General features: G+C 39.2%; 1 protein-coding gene across 1 annotated transcript in view; it reads right to left on the reverse strand.

The window, feature by feature from the left end:
• Positions 1-17,106, reverse strand: part of MAN2A1 (mannosidase alpha class 2A member 1) — a 172,827-nt gene that overhangs the window by 145,082 nt on the left and 10,639 nt on the right. Inside the window, exons 2-3 of the mRNA XM_039220332.1 lie at positions 2,925-3,182; positions 448-592 (exon numbers count right to left, since the gene is read on the reverse strand). Of these exons, the coding sequence (XP_039076263.1) occupies positions 448-592; positions 2,925-3,182 (403 nt within the window). The remainder of the gene's footprint in view (positions 1-447; positions 593-2,924; positions 3,183-17,106) is intronic.

Raw genomic sequence — 17,106 nt, forward strand, 5'->3', positions numbered from 1 at the left:
ATTGGGACTCCACACTCACATCTGCCTGACCAAGACTCTTAACCACTTTATATTTTGCATCATTTTGAAGATGCAAACATTCCCATGAGCACTCTGCACTTTGTAATGTAGAGTTTATGAACACAAAATAATTCTCCCATGCAATATTTTACAGAAAGTAACTAACATGAACAAGCTGCACCCTGAGTGCAACTTCTCACCCCCCAAACTAAGACCTTCTTGTGTTTATTACTAATTCACATTGCAAAAGTCCTACTCATGAATGGCATACAAATTGATAAAGTAAAAACTCAAAATACAAGACTATTAAGAGGAATATGTTGCTGTCACAAGTCAGCGAATGAGGTCTCAAAAATTTGAGAAATTGGGTCTACCACATTCTCATGAAAATACTCTGTGCATATGCAGGCTTAATAATCTGTAGGTTTTTTGAAGTACAAATTTTACCTGGGTCGTTATGGGAATGGGGCACCACAAACACTTGAAGGGGCTTAGAGTCCCATTCATTAACCGCATAACTAATGTCAAATCCTTGTTTCCAAACTCCACCATCTGGATTGTCAAAAGGAATTAGACTGTAAACATCTAACATCTGAAAATATAAAAGACAAAATAAAGGGGAAAAAAAGAGTAAGTTTAACCATGTATTACCAGTTTTTAATTTGAACCTAATGTTGGAAAATATTTGCTCAAAGCTATTCATTGTTGTACTCTGTGTATGCATTTTACTAGATAAAACTATTTCGGTAGACATTAACTGAAGAGTTTCAGGCAGAAAACATTTAATTACCATTCAAATTCTTAAAATGCTACCATGTTACTTAACTATCCTGATAAATAATACCCTCCCCCATCGGCTTCTAATGAAAAATAATTTCATTCAATTCCTTCTTGCCCTGTTTCACTTCTACTACAATCTAGTAGAAATTAATAGGAACTAAACAGCAAACAAAAAATTTCTGATAAAATGTGATTATGACCAAATGTTTCAGTATTTTCGAACACAATACTGGATAACTACTTTTTACTCTGAGTTGTCTTTATTTGACAATTAATCTCATATATTTTAAAACCTGTATCAGAATGGAAATGCATCTACAGCTATGCCTTCATTTAGCATATGTTCTGTTTACCCTTTTTATTCTAAAAATAAAACTACAACTGAGTCAATGAGGCATAATGATTTAAAAATGAAAGAATTTTTAAAAATTAAGATTCAGTTTCTTAATGTTCAAATGTCGTCTAAAGTTTCCAATGTAGTAGTCCTGGGTAAAAACCTATTTGGACACAAAGGAAAAAATATTGCTCCCCCCACCCAAAACAATCCTAAAAACTTGTATTTTTCATACTCTTTCTAATATTAAATGTAACAAGGAACACAAGTGACTGTGGTAAAATTTAAACTATGTAAAAATTATATCCTAGTATATAAGGGGATTAGAAGAAAATTTAAAGATACCGAACAAATTATACAAGAAGTGAATACAAAGTACTTTAAGACTGTAACATCTCTCTCACTTCAGAATTTATGACTTTAATAAATAAAGTGAAATACTCCCAAGGATGAGTCAATAAATCTTTGAAAACCAGCTGGAAAGAAGGACGTGTTAGCAGTCTCTGTTATTCCTTCTAGTCCTTTCTCTGGCCCTGCAGCATTCCTGGTTCCCCACTGCCTCACTCTGCCTGCCTTCCATGGTTGTTCGGCAACACGGCTGTTTCTGTCCAGCCCAGATTTAATACCCCCAGTTCCAAAAAAAAAAGTTCTGTGGTTCTCCTTTAAAAGGTACTTATTGAAAACCTAAACAAAGCCAAGAGTCACAAAAATAGATACACTTTCAAAGCACAGAATCCTAATACTGTTTGAACTTGGCTATGCACTAGCTGTTAAGATTATAGGCAAGAGGCCTGAACAACTCCTATGTCTCCAGCTTATGGACTGGCCTGTGAGCCATGCCCTCAAGATTGTAACACATTTTCTGTCCCCAGAAGTTAGTGAAAACATCTACTCTGAAGCAAGGCCAGAGGCAACTCATTTTGTCCAGCTGTAAAATATTCACCATTTAAGGTCTCAATCATCAAGCTCCAGCTTCAGGTCTAAGGTACAGGTAAAACACCTCTCTCCGCTAATTTGCAAAACAGAGCATATGTGCCACACCCTAAATTTAAGAAAAGTACAAGTCCTTTTCTTAAATCCTGGTTTATAACTCCACTACTCTCCGGAAAGCGATCCAAGAGAACCAGAATGCAAACCAAATCCATAATTTTAAATTTTCTGATAAAATTAAATAAGTGAAATTAATTTTACTGATATATTTTATTTAACCCAATGTATTCATAATATTATTATCTCAATATATCATCAATATAAAAATGAACAAAATAGTTTACATTTGTTTTTGTAAAAAGTCTTCATCACTGAGAGCACATTTCACATGCTCGGTAGCCACCTGTGGACCAGTGGCTTCCATATGGAACAGCACAGCTCTACAGTACTTACCTTCCCTCTCTCGGAAAGAGACAGTCAGCAAAAGGAATCTAACCCTATCCTGTGTGAAACCTACAGTGTATAACAGAGACATGGTAAGAATAGGGCTTTTCCTGTACTCTTTATAAGAAGACAAGAAAATCTCTTTGACCAAATTTAAACCTCAAAAGGTCTTCATCTACTAGAGAAAGTCAGACCTAAAAAACATACGAAAAAATCCATAATCAAAGTATAAAATAATAAAAAAAACTGGGGGAAACACAGAATTACAGAATTTCATCACTAAAAACAGCATTAATGATCAGGTGACTAATCAAGACAGTTTACAAAAATAGAAACTAAAATCCAGAGAGTTTAAGCAACCAAGTTAAAACAAACACCAGATGAAAAAAAAGAAAGTAAAAGAAGCCCAATGATTATTAACGAATGCATACATTACCTGCACATCTGAATTCCTACTTCCACCTTGTAAAGCAAATGAACAGTCTTCAGGGTCCACTACAAGGGACAGCTGTTTTGACGGCAGAAGAGGTGAGCCAGCACCTTGGCTGAAATTGCCTTGTGAACCTTTTGGACCATCCTCCACAGATTCACTCAGATTGATGACCGAGTCCCTAATATTTGAGATGATCTCATTATTCTCAGCTAGTAAACGCTCCAAATGGTCTATTTTTTCTTGCAACATTGAGAGCTGGCCCTACAATAAGAAAAAAAAAAAAAGGCAGCTATATGAAACTCTAACATAGCTCTGCTGAGGCACACACATTTTTTTAAAAATATTATGTGCCTGCCCAAGAGGACAGCCACTCACCCCTCACTTTCCACTTCTGTAAGTGCACAAAGAGCATGAACATCTGGCAGTGTTCAAACACCAACTTAGAGCAGAAAATCTCTATGGCTTCAATCTTTGGTTAGTCATATTTTAAAATGTGCAACAGGAAGACCAAAAATATTTGGGGATGTATTTCCTACTGCCCCAAACCCAGCCCTAAAAGATCTTTGAGTTCTCTGTCATAACTAAGTACAACATACGATGTTCAGATATGAAATTTTAAATTTAAGTATACTTGATTTTAGTTACTTGAAAGGGTCAAAAAGTGTGAACCTGAAAAAAAAAATCACTCCATCAAAACTGGCAACTCTTGTGGACAATCCTAAATAAGAAATATCATCTACAGGAAAATCAGTTAGTCAACTCTTAATTAGCCATATGCATGAAAAAGACTGGCATGCACACCCCCATAATGTAGGTCATTTGGACTCTCCTACCATACATACTGCGTGACTTTAAGATTTTTTAAGTGATCCTCACACTGAGAGGTCTGTCATCCTTATAACATAAACCTTGTTAAATAGAATAATATTTCAGCTTATGAAAGCAAAGGCAATCTTTTTCTTGTTCACTCCTATCTCCAGAATCTCAAATACACAAGAGATACTTAAATAGTTGTCACATGGCCCTTCTATTTCTGGAACTCAACAAGAATTCTTTAGTGAACATCTACTGTACCAGGCATAATGCTACACTGGGAAGACAGGTACACCTAAGATAGAAGTCCTTACCTGAAAACACAAAGTGACACTATAAAGTGACACAGACTACTCAAAAAGTCCCTGCTAGGGTTTAATAAAAATAACTATATGCATAGTGAAAAAACAACTTTGGACACCCAAAAAGAAAAGTTCTATCATCAGCAAATAATAGGAAGACAGAAAGGACAAGGAAGGAAGCAGCAAGAAGAAAGAGGAAGGGAAAAGAGAAAACATCTAAATGTCCAATGGTAAGGAACTGGTCAAATGGTTCGTCTATATCATGAAAATGTTCTCAGTCTCTGAAAATTTAGAAATATAAATTCTTTAAATATAGAAATATATGAGAAGGTATTTTTAGGAGATACAGTGGAGAAAAACCACTTTAAAAAGCATGGATAAAAAATAGTAATTTGATACCATTCTTTAAAAAAAAAAAAAAAAAACATATGGAAGGCCATAATGGAGACAGTAAAAACTGGTTTACGGGTATTTAAATTCTACTTTAGTCTGTTATAAATAGTTGCTGACTGTGTAATAGAGAAGCCAGGTGAAGAAAAGGATTCTACTTCCAGGTTAGTGGCCAGTTCAACAAGGGGAGAGGGGAGGTCAGCGGACTGGAGTCTTCCAAGGGAAGACCGCGGTGGCAAACTATGTGAAGTGGACAGAAGTCTGAAGGGGACTAGAGTAGTTATTTTAAAATGAGTAAAGAAATTGCCAAAATTAGAAGCAAATCAGTAGCACATTGTCTCTGTGGAGAGGAGGGAGGCGGAAGAACAGAAGACAGTCTCCTGAGACCTGAAAGACGCTCTCCTGGGTCTATTTAGAGGCACGTAACAGAAAAAGCCCGTACATGTCAAAACTGTAGTCCTTTAGGCCAACTGTCACTTCTGGGGTGGCAGGCTATCTGTAAGAGATAGAACTCTGAAGCCTGTTCATCAGCATATATGGAAGCAGGAAGTGCAAGGTTTTAGCACAGAACTCATCCTGTAAGATAAGCCCCATTTCCTCTACAGAAAACCAAGAGAAAGAATATGCACCAGTTCACGACTAGAAATGGCAAACCAAAGGAAGTGCGATGGATCAGTTCAACACTAGTTCAGGGCTCAAAGGAAGCTGGCTGAACCAGGTCAGCAAACCCACCGAGCACTATCAAATTACAAACTCTTCTTTATCAGCACGTATGGATAGATATTGGTTGAGTGGTTCTCAGTGGAAAGGCCAAAGGGAACCCCCCCCACCCCCTTGGCATAACCCAAAGTTCACCCAAAGAAGCTAAAAATATTTGAGTCAGATATGCAGTTGACTAATCTGTATATATTTTCCTAAACAGACATTCTATCAAATGCTGTCTGAAATAAGAGAAAACTTTACTTCACTTATTATCAAAACATCAGAGACTGCAGCTTTTTGAAATCACTGCTGATGAATTGTTGAATATTTTCAATACTGAAGATACAAGTCTATGTCAGTGATGCTTGCGATTTCTACCACAGCAGGTAACAACAGTAAATCAAGTTCCTCTGATTCCAAGCAGAATTAGAACATACTGGCTTGGCTTGCCTCTAGTAAAGCTACCCTCCTCCATAAAATAAAACTTTTGTCTAAAATACCACCACCCTAGAGCTTTTAAAGATGCTGCATGTTTTATCGGACACTTGCAGTGTGTGAATTAATAGAGGGGTGCTTGCATTTCTCCAGACCTATCTGTACTTTCAGGAAATGATAATTTCAGAGCCATGCACACAGCAGAGCTGCCTAGAGCTCAGCAAGCTCACACTGAAAAAGAAGAGGGCCCCATCTGGGAATATTCCTACGACAGCCCTAGTCCTATAACCCATGGATGAGCATATTATTCAAAATAAATACTACAGGAGATGTTTCATGAAAAATAATCCCGCAGGCGCTAAAGACGACTTCGATCTCACTGTAGCTTTAAAGATACAATTAATGATCAGAACCTGGAATTCTGTACTAAATTAATAAGTCCATGGAGAAAATTGTATCCTGGGGATATGTCAGCAGAATGATCTAATGAAAATCATTTTTTTAAACTGTATTATGCAGCGGAATAAAACCTCCCTCCTAACAGTTGAAATTCTTAATATATATATACCTTATAAGCAAATTCTGTACACAAGACAGAAGAGTGGTATGACCTTAAAAGGAGGCACTTGTAGTCTGCATTAAAGTAACAGAAATCACAGATACCGTTTCAATTATGCTGACAAGTCAAAGAATACTGATAGCAATACTGAAAAAGACAATTTTCTGTAGGGTAAGAAAATCACTTCTGAGAAAACCACTTTATTCTTTGATTTGCTAATCAGTTCTATAGGGAGGCCATGGTGTTGTACTGCTGATGAGTGGAGAAGGAGGTCATGCTATTTGATGTATTCTGCTTTTGATGAAAATGAAAAACTGAATTTTAAAAAAATCACTGATACCAAAGACTTTTGAGAGAGAAAATTCAGAGCCTACTACAAGGCAAAACAGGATCAGTAGCCACTCAGTCCTACGAACAAAATCAATCAATGTGCACCTACAGCCAAATCTGAAAGATTGTTACATAATTACTGGCCTCAGGTAAACACTAGCTGCCAGAATTGGCATCACAATGATCACTGAAACTCGCCTGAATCTGTACATCAGCATCTTCCTTCCTGTTACAGTGGAAAAAAATGTGCCTTCTTCCTCCCTGCTTCAAAGGCCAACACTTGACTGGTGAGCTCCAAACCCATCTCTCTCAACAGCTCAAAGGCTTATATACTCTTGGTTAAAACTCTCTCAACACGGCTTCATCAAACTCCCTTTTCAAAAGTAACTCATTCTCAGTAGTATAACATGTAACGTTAGGTCAAACTATATGAAATTTGCCATTCTCATAAATCAAATATAGTACAGTTCACCAATTCCCTAGGGTTCAACTTAACAGGATATCCTGTCTAAAACACCAAATCAAACTCCAGTGCTACACTTAGTCCCACAATCCCCTTCCAGCGTCCCGCCTTCAGAAACAGATATTACCAACAGTCTGTACTCATTATCTCCATTCCTTATAAATTCCTTTCCTCTCATTTGCCCACTGTATTCAGCATGTGCCCACCACTCCACCAAAACTGGCCCTGCACAGACCCCAAAGGACGTGTATCTTTCTATCCTCACCCCCACCAACTTAGCTTCACCCTCATCTCATGTCAGTTCTAAGCCAGCTCCTCCTTAACCCATCTTATGACCTTCATACGTGGTCTTCCTTTATACAGTACTTCAAATCTCACCTAAAATGTCCCCTCAGCAAAGCCTTCCTCAGCCATCCTATATAAAACAGGTCTTCTCAGGGGCACCTCGGCAGCTCTGTTGGTTAAGCACCTGACTCCTGATTTCAGCTCAAGTCATGATCTCAATATTTGTGGGACTGAGCAGTGCAGAGCCTGCTTGGGATTTTCTCTCTCTGCCTCTCCCTCCCCCTCTCAAAATAAATACACAAATATTTAAATAAATAAGTAAATAAATAAGGCCTTCTTGTGTTATTCTCTATTATGTCAACTTAATTTTTGCCTTATTACATTTTTTACCTATTTTATCCATGTATTTATTTCCCCATCTTCATCACTAAATAAATCTTGAGAACAGGCAGCACAGCTATTGTATTCATCACCATAACCTGATGCCTAGCACAATGCCTGATGCACAAAAGAATTGCAAATATTTACTGGGGGTGGGGGGAGAAAAACTATGTGTAACATATTTCCTAAGATAAGGAAGCATTAAATGTCATTTTTTGGCACAAAGCTTACACCAAAAATAATATGAGTAAAAATGAAACACTGTAACATTTTTAAGAAAACCCACAAAAATTGTCACTGTGACCCAAAGCATAGGTAAGAATGAGAAGGAAAAGTCCTCAGTTATAGGGTGATCTTCATATACTAAAAGGGAAATGATATAAAAAGTGAGTCATGTTTGGTCACAGGGACAATCATGACTTTGTGAGTACGGAAGAATATATGACTCCTCTTCTAGGACAGAGACTATGGATTTTGTAAATCCAATCACAGGTTTTCAACTTTCACTACCATCAGTAATCATGGCTCATTGGGCTCTGATTTTTAGCTGATGTGGGGGATGGAGAGAGTCTGATAAAAGAACCCAAAGTGATTCTGAAATTCTTCCTACCACAGCAGTGATATAAGATCTTCACTCAACCAAATCAAGTTTCTGGTTAAGAGAACTGTAAAGGAAATACAATTACATATTTATAGATAACTACCAATGGCACCATTCAAAAGAAACAAAACGTCACTCCAATATGTATGTGTTTGTATGTCTGAAACTTTAGCTCCATACCAACTATCATTCATGCTTTCTTTTCCTCCTTCTTGATGGATTCTGTTAGATTCAGTATATTACTCCATCACATCAAGAGATTTCTGGACCTGGATCCTGTATATATGCCCACCATGTAGTAAATGTGACTGAGTAAAAGGCTCTAACAGTAACCATCAGAAGCATCTGAAAGACTGCTCAAAATTACAAATCCCAGAAATCCACCCTGGAATCTTGGGAAGAGTCCCAGAAACTGCAGTGTTTATGTTCCACAGGTGATTCTGGTGATCAGCCAGGGTTGGGACATAGGTCTCTGATTTCATGCACATGAGTGTAATATCTAAGACAAACAAGCCAAGAATAAGCCATTTGCCAAATCACCCCTAGACTAGAGGGTAACATAAATTCATATACCTGCATGGTTTGATAATCTGCTTAACTGGGTATTAATTCTCCTAATTATACGAGATTCTTATATTTCATGCTCTAGGACATTATACCTCACCACATTTTTATTTTTAATAACTGCAATTAATGATTACCTTTATTTTGAATGACTCCTTTTATCAAATAAAGGCAGTTTAGGTAGATGGTTAAGCACATGGGCACTGGGACAGTCGATGTGGGTTCCAACGACAAATTTGGCATTTACTAGCCCTCTGACCTTGAGAAAGTAACAATTTTTCTGAGCTTCAGTTTCCTTATGGGGAAAAAAAGTGCTAATACCTACTGCTTGGAATGGTTATAAAAGAACTCAGCACAGGGCCTGCCACCAAGCAGGCATTCAAGAAGACATTACTTCTGCTGCTGCTATAATAAAAGTATGACTTTCAAAATCACTTTGAAGGATCCAACTTTCCAGGGCACAACAATGATGATTAAGAACAGACTCTAGGGGTGCCTAGGTGGCTCAGTCAGTTAAGCTCTTGATTTTGGCTCAGGTTATGATCTCACAGCTTGTGAGTTTGAGCTCTGCATCAGGCTCTAAGTTGACAGTGCACAGCCTGCATGGGATTCTCTCTCTCTCTGTCCCTTCTCTGCTTGCTCTCTCTCAAAGCAAACAAACTTAAAAAAAAAAAAATGGCAGCTTGGGAGACCCCAGCCTCCATCCTCCATCCCACAAAAACCAACAATGAAACAGCTATCTATGAACAAAAACCGCTATGGGACAGCCCTGGAGTCTATTCACAACACAGTGTAACAAAATACTTGAGAATAACCACACAGTAAAAGAAGGAAGACTGCTTCATTTTTTGTGCATCATCCCACCCCCCAGGGTGGTACTGCTCACTGCCAAAAGGGAACTCCACAGCGAGAAAGAGTTCCCCTTGCTAGGAAGGAAAAGCAGAGTAAACCAGGTTTCCAAGTCATTGGAAGTGCCACACAAATAGATATGCAGAGATATCTAGGAAAAAGAAAAAGAAAAAAAAACAAAAACAAAAACAGGGACTACCAATAGCGGCCACAGGGCATGAACAAGAATGGTTCACAGGGACCTGCTCTACAGACAATCCCAGCAGCTTTCACCACTGAAGAAGGAACCAACGGCCAGCACAGCTGTCATGGAACCCTTCACAACTATTGGCATTAGCTGATGCCAGCCACCTGTGTCCCTCCTGCTCTCTCCCCACTCGACCTCTCTGGAACCTAGGAACCACACCAGCAGCCAGCCAGGCCTCTGTGGCTGCTCAAGTGCAAGGTTCCAGCCTAGACCCCCATGGCTGACTCCCACTGCCATGGAGCTAGCCCCTCCAGCTATGTACTTGCATGCTGCCAACCTGACACTTGTCACCAGCCTCCACTGCCTGCACATGCTTAAGAAGAGACTTAAGAGCCATAGGAGAGAAAGCCTATAGCCAAGGCCTCCACGGCTGCTTGTGGGCATGGAGGCGGCCCTGTCTTCAGCCACTAGCCTGCACCACCATGCTCACCTGGCACCAAGCACTCCAGCTGCGCAACTGCATGTCCTCGGCCTGACCCCCATCAGCAGCCTCCACTGCTGTGTGTCCATGGTGAGACTGAGCCATCATGGTAGTACACATCAACAACCAGGGCCCTTGCAATTACCAGCGCATCCACATCTGGCCCCAGCCCTGGCTGCCTGCCTTGGCTCCTACCACTACACGTATGTCTGCAACTGGCCCCTACCACTACACAGGCCTCTGCAGCTGAGTATGTGTACACCACTAGCCTTGAACACCACTGTTGTCTGCCCTGGCCCCCACCCACTGGGCCTGGAGGTGCCAATGAGGACTCAAATAGCCTTCACAGCCACTGCAGACACCCTTCAGCATTTGCCAAGGACCAAACAGTTGTCAATACCGTGGACCCCAGCAACGTCAGCCAAAGAGACATCATGCCACCCTCAAAACTGATGCTGCCCCATGCCCCTGCGCTTGGTACCCTGCACCACTAGAACTTGCATCATAGGTGGTAGACCTGGGGTCACCAGCACGCTCCAGCTTCCTCTCTCCCCGATGAGTGAAACATTTCCTATACCAAAATCCGTCCATAAACTCTGGAGATGACTACTTCTTAAAAAGCATAAACATCCATGCAAGGTCAGAGGGAGCATGGAGGATCTGGAAAACATGACTCTACTAAAGGAATACAGTAAACCTCTAGTAACTGGTCCCCCAAAGATGGAAATATAGGAATTGCCCAACAAATAATTCAAATAATATTCTAAAGGTTCTCAGAGTTACAAGAGAACACAAATAAACAATTTAACAACACCAGGCAAACAATATAAGAAAATGAGAAGTTCAACAAAGAGGTGGAAAACATAAATAAGAACTAAACAAATTTTGGAGCTGAAGAAAACAAGGACTGAAGTGGTCAACAAAGAGCTTTAACATAAGACTTGACCAAGCAGAAGAAAGAATAAGTGAGCTCCAAGGCAGAACATCTGAAATAATCCAGAGGACAAAAAAGAAAAAGGAAGGAAAAAGAGTGAAGAAAGCATACATCATCTGTGAGATACCAACAAAAGAACCAATCTGCACATTATTTCAATTCAAGAAGGAGAAGAAAAGGAGAAGGATGCAGAAAGCTTATTTGAAGAAATAATGGCTGGGGGACACCTGGGTGGCTCAATCAGTTACAGCATCTGATTTTGTCTCAGGTCATGATCTTCGTGAGTTGAAGCCCTGCATTGGGCTCTGTGCTGACAGCTCAGAGCCTGAAGCCTGCTTTGGATTCTGTGTCTTCCTCTCTCTCTACCCCTCCCCTGCTGGCACTGTCTCTTTCTCTCTCAAAAATAAATATTAAAAAAAGAAGAGGAAGAAAGAAATAATGGCTGAGAACTTCTCCAGTCAGAAGAGATTTGAATATCCAAGTTTATGGACTATACCAAATCAACTTAAAAAGATTCTCTCCAAGACCCATTAAAATAAAAGACAATCTTAAAAGCTGCAAGGGCAGGGGGAAGCTTGTTATATATAAGAGAACTCCCATTAGACTATCAGCAGACTTATCAGCCGAAACCTTATAGGCAGGAGAGAGTGGGATGATATACTCAAAGTGCTGAAGGAGGAGAAATGCCAACCAAAAATATACTACCTGACAAAGTTGTCCTTCAGAAGTGAAAGAGGGATAGACTTCCCCAAACAAAAGCTAAGGGAATACATCACACAACACCCACCTTGCAAGAAATGCAAAAAACAGCTCTTCAAGCTAAAATCAAACATACTAATTAGTAACGTGAAAACCCATGAAAATATAAAACACACTAATAAAGGTTATGTATATAATAAAATTCAAAATAATACTTTAATATGGTGTTAGTCACTTAATTCTAGTAAAAACTTTAAAGGACAACAGTATTAAAATAACTAGAGCTACAATAATTTTTTAATGGGTACACAATAGAAAAAGGTAAGTTGTGACATCAAAAACACAAAAGGGAGGGGAAAAAAGTAAAAGGGTAAAGTTTCTGTATGCGATCAAAGTTGTTACAGTAAAAGAGACTGTTATATCTATAAAATGTTCTATGTAAGGATCATAGTAACCACAAAGCAAAAAACTACAGCAGATGCACACAAGATAAAGAGAAGAGAATTAAAGCACACCACTATGGAAAATCACCAAGTCACAAAGGAAGGCAGCAAGAAGAAGAAAGAACATGGAAACTACAAAACAGCCGGACAACAATGAATAAAATAGTGTAAGTTCTTACTAATCAATAGTTACTTGAAACGTAAATGGATTAACTTCTCCAGTCAAAAGACAAAGAGTGGCTGGATAGATTAAACAAACAAACACGATGTAAGTATATGCTGTCCATGTATGTATATATGGATATATCCACACACACAGTGGAATCTTACTCAGCCATGAAAAAAGGAAATCTTTCATTTGTGACAACATAGATGGACTTTGAGGATATGCTAAGTGAAATAAAACAGCAGGAAAGTCACATACTTTATGATGGCACTTGCATGAGGAACCTAAAAAAGCTGAACTCAAAGAAACAGTAGAAGGGCAGAGGTTGGAGTGGATATGGAAAGAGTTTGATCAAAGGGTATAAACTTGAAGTTATTAAAAAAAAAAGCAAAAAAAAAAAAAAGAACTTCCAGTTGTAAGTTCTGAAAAATCTAATGTACACGTGATGAGTGTAGTCAATACTGTATTACATACTTAAAATTGCTAAGAGAATAAATCTTAAATGTTCACATCATAAGAAAAAATGGTAATGATATGACATGATGGAAGTTGTTAGCTAACAGTATAGTAATATCCATTTTGTAATATCTACAGAAGTGCCTCAAATCAGCACACTGTACAACTTAAAGTTATGCAGTGTTATATGTCAACTATATCTCAATAAAACTGGAAAATAAAACAAAAAATAAAGCCCAGTCAAATTTAAATTATGGCTCTACTACTCCAGTGTAACCTTGGGCAAGTTACATAAATTCTCTGTACCTCAGTTTCCTCATCTGTAAATGGAGATAATACCTGACCTGTAGGATGGTTATGAGTGCTAAATTAGTATGTACAAATCAGTTTGAATAATGATGTGGCAGGCAGAATAACGGCCACCCTAATGATATCCGTGTTCTAATCCCTGAATCCTGTGAATCTGTTACTTTACATAGCAAGAGGGATTTTGCTGATGTAACTTAAGAATTTTGAGATGGGGGAAACTGTCCTAAAATATTTGGATAGGCCCAATGTAATCACATGGGTCCTTACAAAGGAAAAAAAGGAGGTAGGAGGCAGAGTCAGAGGAGATCTAAACATGGAAGAGAAGTCAGAGTGATGCCATACTGGAAGGGTGCTTTGAGCCAAGAAATGCAGGCAGCCTCTAGAAGCTGGGAAAGATGAGGCAATGGATACTCCTCTAAAGCAGCCCTCTCAACATCCTGATTTTAGTCTAATAAGTCCCACGTCAAACTTCAGACCCCCAGAAGTGGAAGATAATATATTTTTCCTGTTTTAAGACACCAAGTTTGTTGTGATTTGTTATAGCAACAATAAGAAAATGATACAACCGGCAAAGAGCAGACCCTCTATAAATAAGGCTTAGAAAGTGTCCTTCCACTTGCAGTCCCTATTGGAGGAAGTCCGTCCAAATATCCATCAGAAGAGTTGGAGCTCTGTGAGCCCCAGCAGCCCAAAGCCCATACAGTGGAGCAATGAAAGGTCAGACCATGTGACTTCACAACTTCTTTCCCAGAGGCGTATTTTGGTCTAACAAGACCATGCACCTATCTTTGAGCAGGGAAAAACTTTACTGTTAGAAATATTTTTTCTGGGAAAGAAACATCAACATCTTCATCTTGGACAGTTCTAGGATCAAGGAATAAAAGGTGCTTTAAAGTTACCCTGGAGCTATGGCGGGACAATGGGGATAAACACCACATACCACTGTGGCTTGGACCAAGGCAGGGGAGGCAGAGGAAAGAGAAAGGATTTGACAAGACAGAGAACTTAGGAAAGGGAGTGACAGGAAAAGAAGAAACATAGCCTTTTTGGGTTCTGTTTGTTTGTTTCTTTCGCTGAGGCAACTGGGAAGATAATGGCTGGCATTTAGAGAAGTAAGGAGTGAGTCCTGGGGAAGGAGGGGAAGGAGAGGCAAAGGTTCTGGAACTATTACATAGCTGTGGTGTCTAATGTGCTATTAGATAATGAAGGTATCAGGGAGACACCTACGTCTGAAAGTCAGAAAAATACATAAATTTGAGTGGTCAGTGAGAATATGAATTTAAAGCAATGGATACAAATGTGGATTACCTATAGAGAGAGAACAGATCTGCCTTTAATAATTGTACAAGGCTCACCAGGCAATTCTCACATATCCCCAGGTAAGAGCCACCGTATTACAACTAAATACAGGGGCGCCTGGGTGGCTCAGTTGGTTGAGTTTCCGACTTCGGCTCAGGTCATGATCTCGTGGTTCGTGGGTTTGAGCCCCACATTGGGCTCTGTGCTGATAGCTGGCTCAGAGTCTAGTGCCTGCTTCAGATTCTGTGTCTTCCTCTCTCTCTGACCCTCCCCTGCTCATGCTGTCTTTCTCTCTCTCTCAGAAATAAATAAAAAACATTAAAAAAATTTTTTTTAATTTAAACTGAATATAAAAACAGTGATTTGGTAGAAGAGAGTCTGTATTTCCAGCAGGGTATCACGGTTTACTGCAGTAGCTCCAGCTCCGTCAGCCACTATTCAGCTATACAGAAAACCCTGCTATTTATATTTAGTCAGATCTCAGGCACTTAACAGGAGGGCAGTGGGATTTCATAAAACAACAAGAAACCCCTCAAGTGACCACTCCCCATCTCAAAATGTATAGGGCAGAGGCCCGAAAAGTGTGAACTGAGGCTAGGGCCGTATTTGTATATGTAACTCTACCAAGTTGTTACAAGCCACAAACCACAGTGACAAATGACCTTTTAATGGTGTTTTCCAGACCTGAAGCTTTTGCCTGAATCTCTCCCAAGGTATTATTATTGTCTTTGTGCTTCCACTCGTCCACTCAAAGAAATAAATGCACTCACCATGTGAGCACAAAGAACACTTAATTACATAAAACCTTGCCAAAACACAGGAGCAATGGGTTTTGCCTTGGCAAATCATTATTCATAAATCTCACACGTGCCTAGGTATGACGTTAATAGAGGCTACTCAATGCAGATAGACAACAAGAGTGCCAAGTGACTGTAAAGGGAAGAGCTCGGACTTGAAGCTCACCATGCCTTCCCCCAGTAGGGTACCCTCGGGACTCCGCAGCTGCCACAATCACTGTGCCTCCCAGTCCTGACCTGCAATTAACAATAGGCTGCACCAGTTTTTCCCGCCTTTGTGAACCCCCATCTTCTGTGAACACCCATCCTTTCGCCACCTCCAAACATGTGATCAGGACTCTAGTTGCTGGCGCATCCTCCAGGCTCCAGGACACAGTTCCATCCCCACCCTACAAGTTTCCAGATGTATACTGAGATTAGAACCATAAGGCCCGCACCCACACCACCCCAATGCAGCTGCCCCGAATCCACCTCCTGTTAAGGCAACTTTTCAGACCTGAAGTTAATACGGGATTCTGCAAAATGGGTATTTTCTTAAATATGATTAGACCAAGGGCTTGTAAGAAGCACAATGTGTTTAGATTATAAAATATTTTCATGCAATGCAGTTTTGTACCTTTCAGGTACATTTAATGACTGCAATAAAGTGGTGCTAAGCAAATTGGGTGTGGACTAACAGAATGCTTTCTTTAATTAAGTACTCCCCCAACTGTTCTGTGGAACATTACCTTTCTTTGTATTTTTTTTTGCAAAATATTTTTTTGAAAGCCACCCTGATTTTACTTCTACAACATATATTTAATGTATTTCTATTGGTATACACAGCACCCTGAGATTATGTCAACAGTGTATGAAAGTTCATGGGATATACTTTCAGATGGCAATGATTCCCAAGGAACCAGGGTCACGCTGTCATATATCACCTGGCCAATGACTGCTGGTCAATATTGCTAATCTGTCTTATATTTTTTGAGATAGGCCTGTCCTTATGCACAAGGAGTGTCATTATGTACTATTTATACTACCTACACACATTGTGCATGGATGAGTGGCATACACTGTTATGCTAGGATTTGATGATAAAAGTTCTATACACAGGTTTACCCCATTAATTTTCAGAAACAAAATTTTAATGTAAAAAGAAAAGAACTATAATGAAAAAAACAAATCTACCACAACAGTGTTAGCCTATTAAAATAAAAGCAATTGACATGACTAAGATGGTTTTTCATACAGACATAGTTTTGGGGACCTCTGAAAACAGTGTTGTTTTAAGTAGATAATCAGCCTGGCTCCAATTTTATTTATACTAATCAACTCTTGAATAAGCCCATTCTATTCCTTACTGACAGGAGAAAGGTCAGTATTTAGGCAAACCCCATTTGAATTATTATAAATTCTGAATTCCCGAACTTTTCTGTACAAACAGCAAAGATTCTAACGCTTTACAAATTCTTTCCTACAAACTTTACAAGTCCATCTGAACCACTGATCTACAAAGGCAAGATGGGGCGTGGTAAATACCACAGAAGGAACAAAACCAACAGTAAGGCGCAATATGATATACAAAAATGTAATGAAAACAAATTTCTAAGTACCACACAGTCAGCTATGGAGTTGATTTAAGGATACAAATTTCTTCTCAAATCTTTCTTTCTTTCTTTTAAACAATCATCGGTTAAATCTTTTCCCTAAAGGTTACAAGAAATACCTTGCATCTCAAGTGTTGTTCTCATTGGG

This window comes from Hyaena hyaena, unplaced genomic scaffold, assembly GCF_003009895.1.
Source record: "Hyaena hyaena isolate Hyena2069 unplaced genomic scaffold, ASM300989v1 scaffold_877, whole genome shotgun sequence".
NCBI lineage: Eukaryota > Metazoa > Chordata > Mammalia > Carnivora > Hyaenidae > Hyaena > Hyaena hyaena.